Source organism: Alexandromys fortis, unplaced genomic scaffold (genome assembly GCF_014885135.2).
Source record: "Alexandromys fortis isolate MF-2015 unplaced genomic scaffold, M_Fortis_MF-2015_v1.1 scaffold_23, whole genome shotgun sequence".
Taxonomy (NCBI): Eukaryota; Metazoa; Chordata; class Mammalia; order Rodentia; family Cricetidae; genus Alexandromys; species Alexandromys fortis.
Genome location: NW_026067907.1, coordinates 13,832,475 through 13,854,768, shown reverse-complemented (window position 1 = coordinate 13,854,768; position 22,294 = coordinate 13,832,475). Strand labels below are relative to the sequence as shown.

Sequence of the window (22,294 nt, the reverse complement as noted above, 5' to 3'; positions counted from 1 at the left end):
ACAGCAGTGACCTGCAGACACAGTATGCAGAAGTCCTGAAGAAGCTGAACAAACACAAACGGTTCAGGTGTGGGAGCTATGGACTTTTCTGGTACATGTAAGGACGTCGAGGTGGACGTCGCATGCTCTGCACAGCACACTGGAGCTAGTGGTCTGGATAACTGTCAGTGTGAAGACGAAAATGAGCATTTCTAGAGGCTTACTAAAGATTTAGAGATGGCAGGATACATCTTCAGGGGTCAGGAGTGCATCTCCCAAGTGAACCAAGTGTCCCTAGAGACAAGCATGGCTGTCAGGCCCTGGGCACCGCTGCTCTTGTGTTCCCAGTGGAGACAGGGAGTAACTTCAAAGGTTAAAGAGGACCTTACTTCTAAGTCTGACCTACTGTGCTGCTTAAAAAAAAATTACTTGTTTTTTCACCTTTATGGGTGGTTTTGTCTGCATGTATGTCTGTACATCACTTTTATGTGTTTGGAGTCCACAGAGGCCAGAAGACGTGTTGGGTCCCCTGGAACTGGAGTTACAGACTGGTGTGAGCTGGGAATCACACCCAGGCTCTCTGGAAGATCAGCCAATGTCCTTCACTACTGAGCCATCTCACCTCCAAGTAGAACCAACTTTCCCACAAACAAGCAAGAATCTAGGTTTTTTTTTTTTCTTCTATCCAAACACTTCTGAGGATCAAGAAAAGAAATTGTGGGATAATTGACTTCTGTTAGAATTTCTAATGAAAAAAATAATTTCTGACAGGTTATATGGCTATTAGATACCATGTGTGATGGTCTGAATTAAAATGACCCCCATAGGCTAATATGTCTGAATGCTTGGTCTGCAGTTGGTGGAAAGGATTAGGTGTGGCCGAGCTGGAAGAGGCGTGGCCATTCTGGAGGAGGCGTGTCAATGGGTGCAGGGCCATTCCCAGTTTGTGAGTCTTCCTCAGCCTGCCTGCTGCCTGGCTCCCTGACATGCCCTCTGGAACCTCGAGCCTTACATTAAGTGCTTTCTTTTGTAAGCTGCTTTGGTCATGGTGTCTTTTCACAGTATCAAAAATAGCTAAGACTCCATGATATCAAGGACTAATGATTTAGGAAAACATTTTCACAATCTAATAAGAAAAGGTGTGAGGGAATCAGAGTCCTGCTAAGATCAGGGTAAGATCAGGGAGCATACGTGATGCTAATGATGCGTGTTCCGGGTCACGGGGTCAGGAGCAGCCTCTGAAACCAAACCAATGGACATTTTTTACAGTGCATGTGGGAGAAGCCTCTGAAAAGAAGGAATTGTGCCTTCTTTTACAGTGTGGTTCCAGTTGCCACCTCCTTGCTGATACGACTGGGTGGCATCACTGAAGATTCTCTGAAGGGGGCAGAGTCTGGGCACTGCACTGTCTTTCCACTTCCTGGAAGAAGCAAACACTCCTTGGATTAAGTCGGTGGACCCCAGTCGGGAAGCTGTGCATGTGACACATTAACCTACTGATTCATTTAAGATACTGGTGAGGACTCCACCTGCAAGATGTCTAGTATCTTCTCCACTGGTCGTGCTCATACTGTCTGCCTCCTGCACCAAACAGAAATAAAACCCAAGTAAGAAGCACTGTCTCCAAACAGTAGCTCTGTTCTAAGTACGCATAAAGACAGACTGCTGAGTGGTACTGGAGGACAACATTTTTCAGTTGTGACCACCTGTCATTAAATTTTGTTCTATAATTATTTCATTAAAGTGGAAGCAATTAATTAGGAGGTAGTGCTATTAGTAGAAGGAAACTGTCAAAATTGTTTCTCCTGGTGCCAGTTCTAACCATCTGCAGGACATCTAGATGTTTATTACTGCTAATGACTCTGGAAATGGAAATTCATATGCAGATGGCTGAGAGGACTTCTTGCCAAGCACAGAAAAAGCCACGTGTGGCTCTCCCAGGGCTGAGCTCACAAGCCCCCCAACCCCACAGTGTAGCTGGCCACTTCCTGCCTCTGACAGACACTTATGCTGGGAAGGGACTTGGAGCAGAGCTAGCCTTGAAGAAAACTGTTTCCACATCTTAAAGATAACACTTTTTGGTTGGGCATGGTGGTACTCAGGATGCAGGGGCAGGCCATCTCTGAGTTACAGGCAGGATAACAACACACAGAGGCTCTTTCTCAATAACACACTTCTCTGCAAGTCTTGCTCTTGGCTTTCTTTGGTACTTGAAAGCAATGGCTTTAACACACCCTGCCTAATGACCCTGAAGTGTGAGGTGATGGCCCTAACAGGTGTCCAGATTAACACAACCTCACCACCCTGTCATCTCCACTCCCATCCTGTAGCCTCCTAGTGTGCAGGCCCCTCTTGGTCACCATGAGAAGGGGCAAAGTGAAGAATCCCACCTAAGTTTACAGCTCCTTAATGGAACTTAACACATTTTTTCCTCTCCAGCTGGGCTGAAGAATAGCAAGGGAGAAGTCAAAACTTCAACTCTGGTAGCCATTTGGTCACAGGGTGGCTGGGATGATGGCTACCTCTGGGGTGCACCTACCCCATCTGCCAGGCTGCAGTCACTGCAGTGACCCCGAGACCTCAGCTCCTATAGGGCCCACGTTTATGCAGTTAGGTCCAGACTCTGAAAATGTGTGAACTATGACAAAAGGGATCACTGCCATTTTGAACATAAAGCATTTCGAGTCTTATTTTTTAACATGAAGAATGTTGTCTATTTTTTCTAATCTTGAAACAGTAACAATTTTCTACTTTATATGTTGATGAAATACAAAAATATTTAAGCCAGGGAAAAACCCACTATAAAAATGTACTGGCCCAAAACACAACCTCAGTAATTTCACAGAAAAAGTAGATTGTTTCTATTATAACCCAATAAAATAGAGCTGTCCTTCAAAGTCCCAAGTCTCAAAGCAGGACACAATGTCTATGTAGTTTGTGGGCTTTAACATGTGACCAATACCATGTTTCTGTTTTCAAGTGATCAGAAAAACAGGGTAAATGGGTTCCTCTGGTCTTAAAGCTAGAAAACACACACACCAGTATAGACTCTCAATGTGTCAAGTTTACTGTGGCCAAGTAGGTGGACAGAAGCCAGCTCCCTCCTGGAACTTTCCAGCCTGCATGAGCAGTAAATCAGTCAGCTGCTATACAGTCACTGGCTGGACAGGACCGACTGTCCAGGGCCTTGTGTGCCCCCAGGGCTTGCACATCTGTGCCAGGGACAACAATTTGCTTATTGCTTTTGATTGTCTGGCATTTTCTTTATATGTGTAAACATAGTTTCCAAGATATATACATCAGAAATGAGATTTCAAAAACTGGTGGTTATGGGTATGCTTACTGAATTTAGAACTAAAACACCGGGAATCATGACATCACTCGCTGAGTCAACAGGAGTGAGACTGAAGAATCCATCATCCAGCACTTGAAGAATATCATGCCCAGTAAACCACTGGAGAGCATGCAATCAGGGTACCCACACATCTGTTTCATTAAAGCTGCTCAGTGCCTGAGTTCACAAAAGGGATGTCAGTGCTAGGCTATAGAACCGTGGCCCAGGACACAGACAAAAGGCCAGGAAGCAGTGGCATGTAGAATGCTGGGGGCGTAAAAGCCCGCAGTTCAGAGAGGACCCAGTCCTGAAGATGCAAAAAGTCCAGAAGGAGATCGAATGGTACCAGGCCAGGCCATGGCTGAGATCCTTGATGTGTGTGAGAGAGTGCAGCCCACCTGGGTAAGACCAGGAGATCAGGAGAAGCCTGGCATGCAGACAAAGAACCAAAGAGCTGTGGCTGCTGCCCCGAGTTCCTCAGCATGTTCCCAGTTTCCCACGGTAGCAATTGTTTTTATAAACAGGAATGGGAAGAGCACCCTGAAAGGATTACCTTGGGATAGGATTACATGTCCTTGGAACAACTGATGACTAGCCTTCACAGCACTTCCAGTCCTTCAATTCCTACGGCTTCTGACCCTCAGGTGTGGGCCCAGCAGGAGGCTCCCACCACTTTCTCATCAGCCTTCTGCTTCGTTGTCCTAAACTTTTGTCTACATGTGGCTAAGGCCTCTAGCCTCATCACCGGTCACAAGGACACCACCACATAGGTAGGGTGCATCCTGGTGTCATGGAGATGGCTGTCACAGTAGTGGGACATACAGACACCATGTTATCTCCGGGATCTTGGTTGTCACAGTGGTGGGACATACAGACACCATGCTATCTCCGGGATCTTGGAATTGTGCAGTGATGTGGGTACCAGGGTAGACATCTCTCTAGCAGGGCATCTCTCCTAGGGAGCCACTCTATTCTCTTCTGTGAGGACATGCTCAGTACTCTGCTAAAACAATGTGAAGAAATCAACACCCCCATGACCAACAACAACCCCAGGAAGAACTGGTTCCCCTAGTGCATTTGAAACATATCCCTGTAACTTCTGTCATCACACTAGGGGTGAGAATGACCCAATTCTTGTGACATTCTTCCTGGGCACTCAGCATGGGACAGGGATCTGTGGATATAGCGACTCTTTGTAGGGTTCACAGTTTCAGTAGGCTTTCTTGCTTTATTTTTTAAGTGCAGCTATGCTAAGGAATATCTGTCAGGAAAACCAAAGGCACCGAGGTGCTGGTTGTGAAATGGTGGTGAGGAGATGCAGCTCTCACTGTCCTGAGAGCTGCGGGTGAGGTTACTAAGGCCCAGGCTTCCCAGAGGAGACGGGCATGGGCCTGTTTCTATGGCACCTCTGTAAACAGCACCCTTCCTACTCACCTGGAGGAGTTATACTCATCCACCAACCAAAAAGCAAAGAATCCTAGCACCGTGGAGCCCTAGGTACACAGGCTGATTGGTGGAACAGCCTGGCAGAGACAAGGATCCAGGACAGTCACCTAAGACAGGCATCAGACACAGTCAGTCTGACAATACTAGTGGTGCTCTCCTGTATCTAGTGAAGGTGCAAGCTTCCCTAGAGAACTAAACCTCTTACTGCGCACAACTGAACAGCTGTCATTTGGCTTAGCATAAAGATTCTGCACATGGGAATGGGGTAACGGCAGGCCAAAGAGGACAAGGAGAAGGTACCACCTTCCTTAGCATAGCAGACCAGGTGGACTGCTGCTGCTGGCAGGGAAAGGAAGGGTGAGTGACTTCTGCAGTGGGAGAATTATCACTGGAGACTAGCTGCTCAAGGAAGGACCACTAGCTCTTCCTCCAGCACAGCAACTGCAAAGAGCCAAAGCCTCAAGAACATTAGCCTGACTTTCAGCCAGGTGCCTTGTGTCAGGATCTAGGTTCCTTAAACATTTCAGGGTGGGACATGCAGATAGCTACACCTAGATCCTATCTAACCCTAGCGGCTAAAGCCATTTCCAGAGTCATAGCTTTACAAAGAAGACCTACAGGCTTTTGTTACTTTTGGTGGTCTTTGGCCTTAAGAGACATCTACCTAGTCAGATCTCTGCCCCTCCCTCGCCATTATTCTGGACAAACATCTGTCTGGGTCAGCTAAGAGTCATGTGCCAGCTGGTAGAGGGGCAGAAAGCCCTGGATATAGGCTGTGCTGGAGAGTTTCAGTCAGGAGTGGTGGGGTATTCTGTGTAAGTTCAGCTACTTCAAGGGAGTCAAATGTCAACCCAAGTCAACACTGCTGGTGCTTCTCTTTTCAAAGACGCCCACCAGGAACTGGATTATTCTGAACTACACAGCAGCTTCAAAGTTTGCTCAATACCCAAATCAAGAAAATAAGCCTTGACACTGTCCCAGCCCGGGCACAGTACACACATGCTGTGTACAGCCTGGGCACTGTACACGCGTGCTGTCTACAGCCTGGGCACTGTACACGCATGCTGTCTACAATGTCCACAGCCTGGGCATGGTACACGCGTACTGTCCACAGCCTGGGCATGGTACACGCATGCTGGCCACAGCATGAGGAGAGTCCTTCCTCAGCAGCATCACAGGAATGGACTGCTCAAACTGCCACTGTATTGGGACTGAAGAGCTGCTGTGTTTTAGGACAGTGATCTGAGCCACATGGGAATCTGCACACACCAGTTTACAAAAGCAAAAGTCACATTTGAGTATGTTTCTATAAAAAGACAAAGCCATAATCTTAGGTAATTTCAGTCTATCAAGTTTAGCTCTGAAACCTAAAAGGAATTTGAATTCAAACACTGATGAGAGGTTCTCTAAATATTTAAGTATAAATATTGCATATCAAATTAAGTACAGAGTGATTATCAATATACCTGTACGATATATAAGAAGCTGCATTTCTAACTTATAAATGTGATCCATGACATGAAAGAGAGCAGAACACTGCTGTTTGAGCCCTCCATTAGCGACCTTAGAAAACCCTTTGGATAATTATAAACATTGAGACATAAGAGAGGAATAAATTGGTAGAAGATAAAGCAGTAAGAAGCAGACATATCACCATCAAGCAAGATTATCATTTGTCTCTATTCCACTAAACAAAGAATTAGGTATGGCAACACACTGATCTGTTTTCTCAATGTAAATATGTAACTGGTTTTCAAACACAGGAAATGCAGCAAGTTTCAGCACAAACACAGCACAAAGGAATGCAGCCCCTATGAAGGCTGGTGTGGTAGCCTCTTACCTGGACCCTGATCTCTCCATGGCTGCCCATGCCCAGGATGGCCATGTGTGGAGCCTGTCCTGTGGGAGCTGGAGCCCTGTCTCCCCAGCCTCCCTGTGGGAACATGGTCAACACATCAGCACAGGTCACTCATTTCATCTCACACATAACAGTGTACAAATGACACCAGGCCAGCATACCTTCAGTGTGCACACAGCAGCAGAAAGAGACCAAGACTACAGAAAAGGCCTCAGAAGAGGTGCGGCTGCCGGGCGGTGGTGGCGGCGCACGCCTTTAATCCCAGCACTCAGGAGGCAGAGGCAGGCGGATCTCTGTGAGTTCGAGGCTAGTTCCAGGACAGGCACCAAAAACTACAGAGAAACCCTGTCTCAAAAATCCAAAAAAAAGAAGAGGTGCGGCCAATCTGTACTGGAAGCCAAATGGTGGCCTACGATCAGTACTAAGAAATACCTCACCATGTGTCTTTAAAATGTAGAGAGCAAACTACTGCAAAAGCTATTTCCTCCAACGAGGAGGCCCACCTCCTGCCTCTCTTCAGATAACACAACCATATGGATGATTCCCTTGAGCATATTCCTGGGATGTGGTGAGCTCCTCCATGTTTCCCACAAATGCATTAATACATTCTTTTTATACTCTGATGTCTTCCTTGTATCACTAACTCCCACTAACTACGTACTATCTTATACTTTTTAAGGTATCTTTATTTCACATGCTCCACAGAAAGAGAGTTGAGTTCCTACCACAAGTGCCAACCACAGACTCTGGAGTGTGTCTGCTAGGCAGTGTGGCATTTGGCCAGGAACCCCAAGTAAAAGACATGTATGGCAGGCCCTTCAGAGACCAAACTCCTCTTCTGTCTGAAGCCTTGGACAAACAGGGCGAGCGCCCAAGTGATTCACCCACCAGTGAGGGTAAAAGATCAAAAGACAACTTAGTGATGCCTGAGACCTTCCAAGGGAGCAGGCGCTTCCCCCAGGGTCACCTCTCATCTGGGACCCAGGACAACCCCTGGGCTAGCCATCTCCTGATCCTGTTTCCCTTGACTACCAAACTAGCTGCTATCCTAAGAGTGCAGTTCTGATAACAACACTTCAAAACCTTCCAAAGTTCCTCAATTTGTAATGGATACAAACATCAACTCTCTTAAGTTCGGTATTAAGAAGGATTCTATACCCAACTCCTACCGACCTTCCTCCTATTGTAATCACTTGAATCTACAGCCACTCTTCTCCAGACCACTAGGCTTCCTCACTGTGGAACCAGCACCCAGCTTATGGGAATGCCTGTCACTGACACCCTCCCTATAGAGCCCCTTGGTTGACTAGGATCCACTGGCCACTGCTTAACATGATAAAAGCTCTGTGGAAGGGTGAGAATCTTGAACCGTAGCACAGGAAGGCCCTTCAGCAGGGCATCGTCTTTCAAGAGTGGCCAGGTTAGGTCACAGCACCATGAGTTTTTATAGCTCCTGTTGAATGATTTTCTTTTTGAGATTATAATTTAATTGCAACATTTCTCCCCTCCCTCCCACCTGCCCTTTTCTACTCTCCTTTCAAATCAAGACCACTTTTTAAAACCATTCATGACTGCACACATATACGTATATACATACTGAATTTTTCTACTGTCCATTTGTTTTGTGAAAAACTAAACCTCAAGTTTTGTAAGGTAGACACACATTATCCATGCAGCCTTTAATAAAGGGAACTGTGGGAAGCAGATGGTGCGTTAGAGAAAGCTCTTCATTCAATTAACAAACGGGTCCTTCCTGAGATATTCTTCCTGATGGGAACAGAACTTAAGCTATGAGTATAGCCCAGTCATATCCATCTGTCATAATTTTATCATTCTTTTATCAGTAAATCACAAGAGAGCAGGCAAGTCTACCCAGGGCCCCAGCACGTTATGCGACAGGAAGGGGACGCGCCAACCCTGCCCACCTGTGCAGTGAGAGCTCCAGTGTGTTCTCCCTACAATGCGCCGGTTCTCCTTGGAGCAGGCCTTGCAGACCACAGCCTTCAGGTTGTGGAACTTGGTGAGCCACGATCTCTGCAAACAGATCAGATGAAAATGCAGGCTGGCCGCATGCTCCGTGAAAGAGTAGGGTGTGAGGTGGGGGGACGGGGGACCTACTAGTGGTCTCTGTCCCTAGGACGTCAGCCAGCCTAGCTGCATAGTCTCCACCAAGTAGAGGCAGTGACAACTCTTATTAGCATGACCCCAAGAGGGTCTTGATGACTGTTCCCCTCCTGAGACCCCTGGAAACAGCAGCAAACACCTAGGATGACTGTTTCCATCCTGTGTAGACTAAAGAGTGGTGGCTAAAGATCTACTCTTGTGATAATCCAGGAACACGGAGAGGAATGCTGGGGTCACCACGGAGCAGCAGATGGGGGGAGGGTAAACAGCACTGTTCTCATAGCCTCTTGAATTATGAATCAATACTTCACCCTCGATGATTCTTTTAAGTGGGTTTGAGGTGCTCAAGGAGGAATTTTGTATATTTTGAGGTACACAAATAAGGATAATGGGCAGCTGTATCCCAGACCTGCATCTCCTTCAGTCCCTGCTGGAGCAATGTCCAAAGCTGAGAAAGGGTTTCCTTTCTGCCCCTCTAAGTTCTGAACACTCACAAACCCTGCAACACCCTGGAACTCTGGTGAGAAACGGTGACAGCAACACACTGCCAAATGTTTTCCCTTTGGTGTGAAAACTCGGGAGTGTTTTATCTAACAGATCAGCATGTTCTCTCACAACCACGCCGCCTTCTCATCCCTGTGGGTAATAAAACATTCCAAATGAGCTTGGCGGGAGGCCTCATTTGGAAATCTTCCAGGAATCATGAAGCAATTGTACTTAGAAAGCCGGGGCAGCAGTCAGTGTCCCAGGACATGGGCAGTCTTTTGTAGTAGAAGGCTATCTGCCCAGCTAGTCTGCTGTCTGAGGAACCCCAGGGCAGCAGTCAGCAGCCCCAGGACATGGGCAGCCTTTGTAGCAGGACGGTCTGCCCAGCTAGTCTGCTGTCTGGGAGACCTTCTGAAGACACTGCAAGCCCTTTTAGCTCATTCTCCCTACAGAAGCAATTAGCTACATGGACGTCAACCGATGTCGCTAACCCAGGCCACCCTCATGTGTGGACACGAGTTACAGAAACGTAAGCACAGTTCTTGCACCTCTGTGAGGTGATGGGGATGACTCTGGAGAACCTGACCAATGGGATGGGCAGACTTTCCAGGTACACTAGAGTCAATGACTTCACGCCTACTCGTTATTCCAATATACAGTTACCAGAGCTCACATTTTGTTCCAGGAGAACCTCCACAGCATATCCCTTTTCAGACTGCAGGTACTTCTGATGGAAAAGTTTGCCATCAAAGACATTCCAGGGCATGAATTCACTTGTTGTCCAGGGGAAGCCACATGCGCTGTTGACCAGTACCAACATGGTGAGGCCACGGACGAGGAGGGACCCCAGCTGCACAGCTCTGGAGTTAATGTAATCCGGCTGTGGAGACAGACGTGCACAGCAAGCTCAAGACAGACAGCGCCAAGCAGAAGTTAGATGGGTGCAGCAAAATGGTAACTCGAGGGGGTCAGCCCCACGAAGCTGTCTTTAGGACAGGCGCTTGACAAACCCTGAACATGACACTGGCCTCCTGCGTACGTCTGACTGGAAGAGACCTGGCAAACAAGCTGGCCGGAGAAGCAGGATGGGAACCCAGGCCAGTTCACGACCTTGTTCACCTCTACCCACCAGGGCAGCGGTTCTCTCCTTATACAGATTTGGAACATAATCATCCTGCTTGTGGTGGTATGAATTAAAATGGCTCTCATGGGCTCATATGTTTGAATGCTTGGTCCTCAGTTGGTGAAACTGTTTGGAAAGGATTAGGACGTGTGGCTTTGTTGGTGGAGGAGTGGCCTTGGAGGAAGTGTGGACCTGGGAGTGGTACTCTGCAGTTTCAATAGCCTACACCATACCATTCTCAGGTCTCCCCACCTGTTTCTCTGTGTGTGTGTGTGTGTGTGTGTGTGTGTGCACGTGTGTGTGTCCGCCTTGGGTTTGTGCATGCTCTCTCCCAGGTAAACTTGCTTGCTTGGTCACGATGTCTTGTCACAGACAGATCAGGAATTAAGACACAGTTCTAGGAAAATCTGGGCCAACACAAGGGGTGGCCACTAGGTAGAACTTACAAGATAATTTTTGGCTTTGTTCCCCTGAAAAACTTTCTTTAATGGCAAAGGGAGAGCCACTCACCATGTTTTCTAAAAGCCATACTTAATCTCATTTCGAATGAATACCATTTAAGAATAAAATGGCAAATTATGTAATCTTAAAAGGCTGGTGCCTGAGTTTTTATAAATTAAGAATATCTTGCCTCAGCTCTGGCGAACTGGTTTGGCAGTTAAGAGCTGCTCTTCCAGAGGACCTGGGTTTGATTTCGAGCACCCACATAGTGACTGTCTGTAACTCCAGCTCCAGAGGACCCAATGCCTGCTTCTAGCCTCTGCATGTAGAGTACAAGGTACACACGGTGTACAGACATACATGCAGGCAAAATACTCATACACATAAAAGAAAAAAATGTCTTGCTGATACGAACTACTTCTTTTCTTTGTTAAACAGACTTTTATGTTCAGCTTTCTTCTGTTCTTGATGGAGGAGTCACCCTTTATGCTAACAAAGGGCCCCACAGTCCCACAAGAGGCCACGCATTCACCATGGGTCTGGAACGCTGAGCCCACTGCCGGCATCAACACTACAGATGTCTAAGAAACCCCATGGAAACCAGAGCACCAGCAAGCTAATCGCCTTCTTGGAATCACTTTGCTCACACTGACCAATGTTACCTTAAACACTATTACACATCTGACACAGTAAATAAAGCTGAAAAAAGTCAGAGAAAGTGGCAGGTGTTTCAGCCTGTTCTTAGACAGGCCTCACCTACATGAATCTGACTATTGTTTTAGGACCTGAAGCACAAGCACGCTGGCACACGGCTGTAGTGCCAGAGCCTGTTGTCACAAGTTCAGGACCACCCTGCTCTACACAGTGAGTTCCAGGCCAGCAGGGACACCATGTGGAGACCCTGCCTCATTAACTAAAAAGCTGTTTATCATGGGCTTGGGTCACTGCAGATTTAACCTTCACCCTGAAGGGGTTGAACTGCTCCAACTGCTTGTGACTCTGGAAGCTGTCACTCTTTAGAAAGAGACACAGGAATTCTTTGTAGGGTCTGTAGAAGCTCTTCATTAACATGAAATTTCTACGTCTGGTCTGCGGAGTCTCCCATGAGCAGAACTGAATTTAATAAACTACTTCTAAAGTCTGTTAACACAGCCCTTCTTTCACTTACTGTGAGTGAAGTCCTCTGGCCTTCACATGCGGGGCTTTTCTCTCACCTGCTTAATTGAGATTATCATCTTTTTGCAGAGGGGGTTCTCTATGTAGCCCTGGCTGTCCTGGAATTCACTATATAGGTCCTGCCTTTGACTCCCTCCCAGGAGTGGGATTAAAGGCATGCACCACCACATTGAGCAAGACTGCGAATTTGGACCTACAAACCTTACATATGTTTAATTTGTACCTAGGCAATTCAATTTAGTAAAAAAAAATTATGAATGGCACTGTTTTCATAATTCAGTTCCCCTGTGTTCAAAGACAATACGGGGAATATAACTGAACTCTGCATGTGGTTCTTCCATCCTCAAGTTTAACTCTTGCTTGGAGTTTATTGTTTTGCTTTGGTTTTGTAATTCCCTTGAGACTTTCCTTTCGGAGGGCTTCTGGATAAGATGGCAGAACAGAAGCCACATTGGACGGAGGCGCTGATCACCGTTTGGGAATTAAAGGGATATGAATATTTTATCACTCCATCTGCTACTTTTCCAAGTCCTGAAATACATTTGATCAACACCTCAACAAGTCTCCTCTGCCACAGGCCCCATGAATGGATCTGCTGCCGCCACTCAGCAGCCGCCCCTCGCAAAGCTGCTTCCCCCAAGCAAACTGGGCTAAAAGACTCCTGCCAGGAAATCTACAGAACGGCAGTGGCAGGAATTTCACATAGGGGTTCCCAGTGACTGTTCCCAGGTATATACCACCAACACACAAATGAGGGAAGATAAAACTGCCCAGGGAGAGAAACCAGCAGCTCCCGAGGACCCTGTGGGAGGGCAGCAGCCTCAACAGGACTGAGTTTTCCTCAGCTCTCCACAGCCACCAAAACAGCCAGAGCTGAGAGCCGTCGTGGTGGGAGGTGAGACCATTTAAAAGCAACAGGGAACACAACCTACACCAAGACCGAGGAGGCGAAGCCAGAGCAGCGCAGGGAACCACATTCAGGCCCGTGCTCACTTTTTCTTAGATGTTCCCAGCTTTCCGTGCCCACGACAGCCATTTCTCATCTACCCAGTACAGGAGGACACTACAACAGGCCAACGCTGTCACCTGCTGTTCGTATCACACACTCTTACACTCTTCCTTTCTCTTTTCTGACTCCGAGAAATCGATTCCACTTGGTGCTGCATCTTCTGAAGTCCACGAGTGACTTGGTTTAATCACTAAGCATATCTTTGCTTCTTTTTAGTCTACAACTAAACCAAATCCCACATATCCACCTCATTTCCCCTTTGCCTCTACTTCCCACCTAACAACCTAATGCTTATTGCCAGTCTCACAGGGATGGATTGTTTACGTCTTTTCTTCTCTGCACTCACGCTAGCACTGTTAGTGCTCACAGTACTACTGAGGTCCATTTACTTTCTAAATTAATCCTTACTAATAAGTGTCCTGTGGTCACCGGCAACGACATTACTGAAGTACTTTAATTACTGGAGCTGCAGCTGGTACTCGGCCCACAGGGGCAGAGTAGATAGAGCCTGGTGACTGGAACAACAGTCTAGCAGATGGCAACATCAGAACTATATTACAACCCAGTCTCTCATAAACACTGTAAACACATCCACTCACAGAAGAAAGGCAATTAAAAGAACAGCAAATCTTAACCTATATTCTAACCCCTATATTGCAAATCTCAGTGCAAAACATAAGTAACATTAAAAAAAAAACAAGCCAACTTATTTCCTCTAAAAATCACCAACCCCCTTCTAATAACTCCTAACTAGTATTATGTAGATGAAATTCTGGATGTTAGGATTGAAGAGAATGATTATAAATATGGTAACATTATAAGGAGGACCCCACTATTTTCTACAAGAAAACAAACAGGCTGCTGAATGAAATGAGGAAGCCAATTTACAACATAAAAAGAGTAAGGAGATCAACACTGAAGAAAACCTAAACCAAAACAATGATGGAAAGGAAAAGACCAGGGGACAGTTCACCAACAGGATGGATCATGTGGAGGCAGACTATCGGGGTATGCACTCTGTTTTCTGCTGTGAACCTAAGGGTCCTTTCTCCTAAGGGTCCGGTTGTCCCACCCTCCCTCCGTCCCTCCCTCCCTCCCCTCACTCTCTCCATTTCCTCGAGACAGGGTTTCTCTGTATAGCCCTAGCTTTCCTGGAACTCTCTCTGTAGAGGAGACTCTGCTGCCCCTTCTAACCCTTCCTTCTAGCCCCATCCACTCCTCTGTGACACTCACAGACCCATGCCCCCATTTTCTACTAGGGACCCCCCAGTGGCTACACTAGTCTACAACCTAGCAGGCAACTTTTATTGTCATCCGGTCCAGCCTCTCCAGAGTACTCAGTTCTGTTGAAGCTCCCAGCACAAGTCTCTCCTCTCAGCCCACTTCCTGCCCTCTTGGTGTGGACCCAGGGTCCCCTAGTTCTTTCAGCCCATCTCCATTCCTCTGTGACACCCTCTGACCCCAGATGCACTTTCTACCAGTGACCCTAAGGTCACCACACTTGGCACATCCATGCAAAAGAGCATGTTCTGTTGGCTGAGGGGTTTGAAGTGTTTCTCGCTGTTGAATCTTGTCTAGGCTCTGTGAAAACAGAAGCAAGCAGTTGAAAAAAATATTGAAAACATTTCAGATATGAAAGTAGAATTTAACAAAGACAGAATTAGTAAAGAAAAATCAAACTAAAATACAATTGGATGTTGCGGGAGGTCCTTCCTCCCCTCCAACCAATAGCTGCTGTGATACCAGCCCATTGGGGCGTGGTCTCTCTCCCTTTAAAAAAGTGGCTATTTCCTCTGCTCGCTCTCTTCACTTCCTGCTCCTCTGGAGACTAGACTCCCTTCCTGGTTGTGCAGATGGCTGTTGTCTGGGACGGTGATCTGTAAGTTTTCCCCTTTAAATAAATAACACCCTATTAATCATAACTCCAAACTGGTGTGGCCTTGTTCGTGACTTACGCCTTCAATTGGAAGTGAAAAATTTAACAAAAACCGTATAGGTAAGCCTCACTAAAGACATAAAAGAAAGAATTTCAGGTCTTAAAAACAAGGTAGAAGAAATGGATAGCTCAGTCAAATAAAATTCTAAATCTTAAAAAAATAATACAGACACAAACATCCAGGAAATCTGAGACATTATAAATAGACCAAACACACAAATGGTAGATATGAAAGGAGAGAAACCAGGTCAAAGGCACAGAAAATATTTTTAACAAAAATTATATTAGAAAATTTCCCTAATCTAAAGAAAAAGATGCCTATCAAAGGCACACAGAACACCAAGTATATAGGACCAGAAAGGAAAGAAATTCCCCACGACACAGCACGCATGAGACTAAGTGCACACGGCAAAGAAAGGATGTTAAGAGCTGCAAGGGAAAGTCATGATATAAAGGCCAGAAGAGCCTGGGCGGATGTTCTACACACTCCGAGAGACCACAGATGTCAGTCCAGACTGCTATAAAACCAAAATCAAGCAATTTCTATCTACCCGTTTAGGTCTTCAAAAGTACTAAAAGGAAAACCTCCATCTCAAGAGGTTAACTAGCAGAAGGACACAAGAAATCAATAATCCCAGAATAATAAATCAAAAGAGGGATAAAACCACCTACACCATAACAAACTAGCAGAAATCAGCAAACACGGCTCTCTGGTGACTCGCCACAGGAATGGTCTCAGTTCCCCAGTAAGAAGTCACAGACTGACAGACTGGACTAGGAACTGGGATCCATCTTTCTGCTGCAGTCATGAGCACATTTCACCATCAAGGACACACACCACCTTTGGATAAAAGTTTGGAAAAAAGTATTCTAAGTGAATGGACCTAAAAATCAAGCTGTTGTAGCCAATTTAATATCTGACAAAATAAGACTTCAAACCAAAACTAATCAGAAGAGACAGGGAAGGACACTACGTTTGTGTTAATGGAAAACTCCACCATGAGGATGCTACATATCTAAACACTATGCACCAACGCAAGAGCACCCAAGTTCATAAAACAAATATTATTATGGCTAAAGTAACACATTTACCCTCACACAGACAGCGGGTGACTTCAGTGCTGCCCTTTCACCAACAGACAGATCACTAAGAAGAAAATTAAAACCTTTTTAGAATTAAATAAAAAAAACCACAATAATATACCCCAACCCATGGAACTCAATGAAGTTCCAAGAGGAGGCAATCCACAGAACTAAGCGTCTAAGAAAACTGAGTGATCTCAAGTCAGTACTGGACAGACCTTCTGCTCAACAAAGTTTGCCAGCCTTCTCTCAAACACTTCATTCTCCCTAGGCTGTGATATTCTCTACTCCACGTTTTCTGGGTTTGTTGCTGGAGACAAGCCACAGAACCCAGGTCTTTGTACATAAGCAGATGCTATACAGTTTTCAATGATACATAAATCTTCTTCATATTCGTGGAGTTCCTTAGCACTGACCATCATCTGTTCGCATTTCCTCTCTCTAGGGCTTAGAATCAATAGGAAAACCAGTTCTCTTCTTTTTTTTTTTTTTTTGATGGATTCTGGAAAGGACTTACAAATTAGTAAGTATAGCAAAATATAAAGATCACAGGCAAGGAACCGACATAAAAAGAGTAGGGCAGCTCGCTGATAGGTCTCCTGGAGATCCAGAGCTCTAAAAACAAACACACTCAAGTTTCTGCCTCTTCTGCTGCTTCTCTGTCATCCCGTCCTGTGTGGCTCCTTCCGCTTTCACAAGTCAGGGCTCTCACTGTGCAGGGCATTCCTGGGTCTCCAAGAGTCCTGGCTCTGGCTTCACCTATGTATAACTCCCCTTCTTTGATGGGGACTTGCCTACAGAAAGCCATCCCAGCATGAGATCAGGACAGATGGAATTTTTTCCTAAATTAAGAGACAAGTTTTCCAACCAGAGGGTAGAGCCATCAGAAAAGATGAAGTTAAAAAGGAGGATAAGATAAAGGTAAAAACAGAGAGGGGAGGAAGGAGTATTCAAACCCAGCCAACTGCTCGTTCTTCCGTCCATCACGTCTACCCTCAGAGGCTCTGAACTCATCACTTGAGATGCTCCTAAAACTTATCCAAAGTTCAGCTGGGGGCAGGGACTCAAAGAACTCCGGCATGACTGCCATGTTCCTCTTGAGCATGCATTGACTAGCTGTGGCCTGGCTTGGAGATGTACCAGCACAACAGCCTGAGCGGACGCTAGCTGTGTGGGTGCTACAAGCTAACGGTGGCGCGATCGGTAACAGTCACTGCTTAGACGACAGAAAAGCAGAGTTTAGTGACCTTAAGGTTAGTATTAGCCTAGACCCACAGTTCCTCCTGTCCTGCCTCTAAAGTGTTAACATTTTCTCATTGTGGAGTTAGGCCACGACAGATGCAACATTATGTCTACATTTAAGGAGAAAAAGGACAACATGGCTCTGGTTCTATACAGTCATTAAGAAAGTGAAATCTCCAAACACTAATCTACTGTCTGAGCCACAGAGTCTCGCCGTTTCCCAAGTGAGAGGCAACATGAAAAAGGCAGCAGGAACGGCCGGAATCCCTTCACAATCTGTCCACAGAGACAGACAGACAGACAGACAGACAGACGACACAGAAGGGTTGTGAATGGCTCAGAACCATTTACATCTGCGTGTCTGTTCATATACACATACATAGAACAAAGTCTGGAATGACCTGAATCAGCCTACATTTCTGTGAGTACACTTGACACAACATGTGGCCATGTTTGCATCTCTGTCTCAGCAATTTTGTGTAGTGTTGGAGACTCTCATTGGAGAGGGAATGGAGGAGAGAGTCCAGCAATGTGGAACCTGCTGTGTCACAGCTCAGCAAGGGTCACAAGTGACAGATAAGAATCTCTACTCTAGGAGAATCTTCTAAGTTGAGAGACACTGAGTTTGCCAACCAGAAGGCAGAACCAGGAGAAAAGATTAAGCTAAAGAGAGGAAGTACGAAGAAGAAAACAAGAGAGAGGTATCAGGGCTACGTCTAGGGCCACCCCAAAGGCTTCAGATCTAACAAGAGCTCCTGGAATCTCTACAACCCAAGTTATCTAAGTACAGAGGTTCACAAAACTTTTAAAGATTATTAGAGTCTTGAAATCAAGATTACTATTTTGATGACAAAGATGTTAGTAAGAAAATAATTTCAAAATGAACTAGGAACGTGAGGGTACTCTATCCATAACATCTATCGTCCAATGATTACCAGGGTTGATTCAGCTGAGCTGCCTGGCTAGGTGGGTTTCCCTTCTCCTTCACCAAGCCATGAGAGTCCCTCCTGAAGCTATGCTCAGTCTCAGAGAACAACTGACTGAAATATGTCCCCTGCTAGAACCTCCAAACAAAATGATCCAGGATTTACACATGCCCTGCAGACTGCTCCTATATACTTCATGTCACCTCTAATAATCATACCCATGTAATATAAATAATACCTGAAGAGTTGTTATGCTGTGCTGTGGAATATTCCTTTACACCCTGTGAATATATGTCACTGTGATTGGGTTGATAAAGAATTTGACTGACATGTCCAGTATAGATGCAGTTTAAAAAAAAGTATTTTCAATTTATGATTAGTTGGGGAACCTATGGCTACAGAGAGAAGGTAAGTATAGAAATATGTACACAGATCTTTATACATATAGTCTAATCTAAGTTTTAATAAATGTATGCACACTTACTATGTGTTGGGTGAGGATACAGGAAGAGCAGCCTGACTCCACCCTGCTGTGCACACAGGGATATGACAGATGAGCTTGGACCAGGGAAGGCATTGTTTCTCTGAGGCCAAAGAGGATGACAAATGCTTTTCTTCAAACTCAGAAGACCAGGTCAGGCCCTGAAACAACCTGGGGTCCTGAACAAGGATGCAGCAGTTGTCAGGGTCGGAAATGATACCCATCTGGGAGCTGCCGACGGAGGATGACCATGTGTTTCCTTGAGGAAACATGCCTGCCTTGCGCCTCCTATGAAGTGCCAACTACAACATGAAAAGGCTAGAAAGAATGCTGACCCTGTGAGCACAGCGTGGTTGCCGCCATGGCTGTGATGAATGACTATACCTCTAAGTGCATGAGCTGTGAGGATGATTTTCCTTGGAGGCACAAGGCCTGAGCGATAAATGCATGCAGATCTTCCAGGGAAAGAGTGTCCACCTGAAAAGCACAGAAAAGGGCCAGTGTGAGCCTCCATTTGTTATAAATGTACAACACACATACACACACACACACAGAGAGGTGCACACACAAACACAGAGAGAGAGAGGTGCACACACAAACACAGAGAGAGAGAGGTGCACACACAAACACAGAGAGAGAGAGGTGCACACACAAACAGAGAGAGAGGTGCACACACAGAGGTGAAACACAGAGAGAGGTGCACACACAGAGAGAGGTGCACACACAGAGAGAGGTGCACACACAAACACAGAGAGAGGTGCACACACAAACACAGAGAGAGGTGCACACACAGAGAGAGGTGCACACACAGAGAGAGGTGCACATACAAACAGAGAGGGGTGCACACACACGCACAGCCTTTACTCTCATCATCCACAACTCTATGACACAAAGCTCTCCACAGGGTAATAGTGCAATCCCTTCTGCATAAAAAGTCAAAAACGGATGACTCAGAGGCTGAGGTGGGGTGGCCAGGACTGGGGGAGCAGCCAACTTCAACAATCCTGATGTCACCATTGTTCTTGGATCCCAGCTACATAAATAAGGGACCCAGAGGATAAGGCCCCTCTGTTCTCTGGAATCAAAAAGTGGGAGAAAAACAAAGGGAGACAGAGAACTGAGAGAAAGACAGACAGGGAAGGATTAATGTAGCTTTTAAAATAAGTTATGTGACCCAAAGACATGGTGTCTCTGCCTACTAGATCTCACACACTCCTGAGGCTGACGCTGTCTGAGCTGAGCCACTAAGACAGTAAATCTTCAATGCCATCTCTACTGGACTCCATTATCGCCATAGAAGCACACTCCCTCTAGGGAGGCTGCCTTGGAGAAAGGACCCGTGATGAATGTGGGTGGTGCCATCCCATGGGTGGAGGTCTTGGACTGATAAAGAATGAGCTGAGCAGGCTGGCAGTGCTCTGGAGGCAGAGGCAGGCAGATCGCTGAGAGTTCAAAGTCAGCCTGTCTATAGCATGAATCCCAGGATAGCCAAGGTGACACAGAGAAACCCTGTGTCAGCGTTTGCTTTTCTTTGCTTCCTGACAATGAAAGCAATGTGCCTTCCCGCCATGATGAGCTGTGAACAAACCCTTCCTCACTTAGGTCTTCTGTCAGGCATTTGACACAGCAACGAGAAAAGCAACTAATAAAACTGTCAGCTCTCTAGGGCTGTGATAAAACAGAGTGGCCACAACAGCTTAAACTTCCAAATCATAGCGCATCAAAGGAACTGAAGCAGAAGCCATGGGAGGAGCTGCTTATTAGCCTGCTTCCTAAGGCTTGCTCTGCAGGCTTTCACAAAGAACCCACAAACACCAACCCAGGGATGGCATCACCATCAGGGAGCTGGACCCTCCCACAATCATCAGTCAACAGCAGGTCCCCCAGGCTTGCCCACAGGTCAATTTAGTGGGGGCATTTTCTCAGTCAAGGTTCCCTCTTCCCAAAAGACTCTAGCTTGTGTTAAATTCACATAAAAGTAGGTAGCACAATAATCACACTTGTCAACTACTTATGAAGTAATTCTACTCTTACATAAGAGCTCTTTTTGTGGCAGCAAAAACTATGGGGAAAGAAACAGGACAATGACAAATCCATCGGAGAAATTTAACCAAGAGCACCTGGAAAATAAAATTCTTGTATACCTCTTTCAGATAAAATGGTCCCCCAAAACCAGAAAGAACACAGGCTTTATGCCAACCTAACCCTGAAACTCTCCTGGAAAGACGCGGTCCAGCACTTGACCTAGGCACACACTACCAGTCAAGTGAAGATACATGGACACGCTGGTAACTACCCTCTTCCATGTCTATTCCAAAAGAGGCACCACCATTATACAAATGAAAGCAAAATCCTGCAAATGTAGGATCTGTGACAAAGTCAGGCACACATACAGATTTTAAAATCTGGAAACAGCGATCTCTGCTCAGACTGAGACTCATTACCATTTAATTCTATCCACAATTCATCAGGTTTGTGGAGGCTGTTCTTAAAACACACGCCTAGCCGGGCGGCGGTGGCGCACGCCTTTAATCCCAGCACTTGGAGGGCAGAGGCAGGCGGATCTCTGTGAGTTTGAGGGTCAGTCTGATCTACAGAGTGAGTTCTAGGACAGGCTCCAAAGCTACAGAGGAATCCTGTCTTGAAAAAACAAAACCAACCAACCAAACAAACTGAAACACACTTAGGGGACGGTCTAACTCTCAAGTGTCTTTCTCACAGGTAACTAAGCATGACTGACAATTTGATGGGGTTTAGAATTCCCTGTGAAAAGAGGCCTCTGGTGTGCCTGTGGGGGAGTTTCCAGTCTGGGTTAACTGACTGGAAAGAACAGCAAATGGGGGTGGAGATCCCAGGCTGAACAACAAGAGAAAGCTGGGCACCAGCACTTATCCTGCTGGGCGGAACCCAAACAACTGTCTTGTGCCCCTGCCACCGTGAGCTCCCTCAGGACAGACTGTTCCCTCAAACTGGGAGCCAAACAGCTCTTCCTTAAGTCTCTGTGGCCAGGAATTTTATTGTAGCAATAACCAAAGTAACTATTATAAATGTTTTTCCAAGATTTCCTCAAATCAGACTTAAGTCTTGTTAAATAGATTGGAGTAAATCAAACTAGTTTCAACTCAATTTTCATATAATGAATGATATGCAATTTTACTCCACGCTGCAACCAAAAAGGGCTAATTCAGGAGACCGGGCTCAGTGGTTAAGGGCATCTGCATTTGTTGCTCTTGCAAAGGATCGGGACTCTGTTCCCAGTACTCACATGGTGGCTCACACCCACCCATATCTCCAGGTCCAGGGGAATGCATGGATCTCTTCCGATCTCCATGGGCACCAGGCATAGAAGATGGCACACATGCACACATGGAATGGGTGGAACCAGACACTCATACACATAAAATGAAATAAATATTTTTAAAAAGTTAATTTAAGATCAACTACATAAAACCATATTTTATGATATATCTATCCTTCTAGGTCTACCGAAGTATTCTGAGAGGACAGCCAATCCTGAGAATAAATACACACCACCACTGACTTGCTGACACACTAACTTTCTGACTTAACCTCTTAACCTGAAGGATTACTTGTGCTCTGTGGAAAGAGGTCATGGGAACTGGCCCACAGAAAGACTCACAGCGCTCCAG

At 46.0% G+C, this 22,294-nt stretch overlaps 1 protein-coding gene across 4 annotated transcripts in view; it reads right to left on the bottom strand.

Moving 5' to 3' along the window:
- Positions 1-1,151: 1,151 nt before the first annotated feature.
- The window catches only part of Fam120b (family with sequence similarity 120 member B), a 45,102-nt gene continuing 23,959 nt past the window's right edge, over positions 1,152-22,294 (bottom strand). For 2 of the 4 annotated variants that reach the window (XM_050135698.1, XM_050135697.1), the window contains exons 6-10: positions 19,029-19,121; positions 9,901-10,107; positions 8,543-8,651; positions 6,600-6,692; positions 1,567-4,866 (exon numbers count right to left, since the gene is read on the bottom strand). In XM_050135698.1, the coding sequence (XP_049991655.1) occupies positions 4,763-4,866; positions 6,600-6,692; positions 8,543-8,651; positions 9,901-10,107; positions 19,029-19,121 (606 nt within the window). In that variant the 3' untranslated portion in view covers positions 1,567-4,762. The other 2 variants (XM_050135699.1, XM_050135700.1) reach the window with 2 other exon arrangements.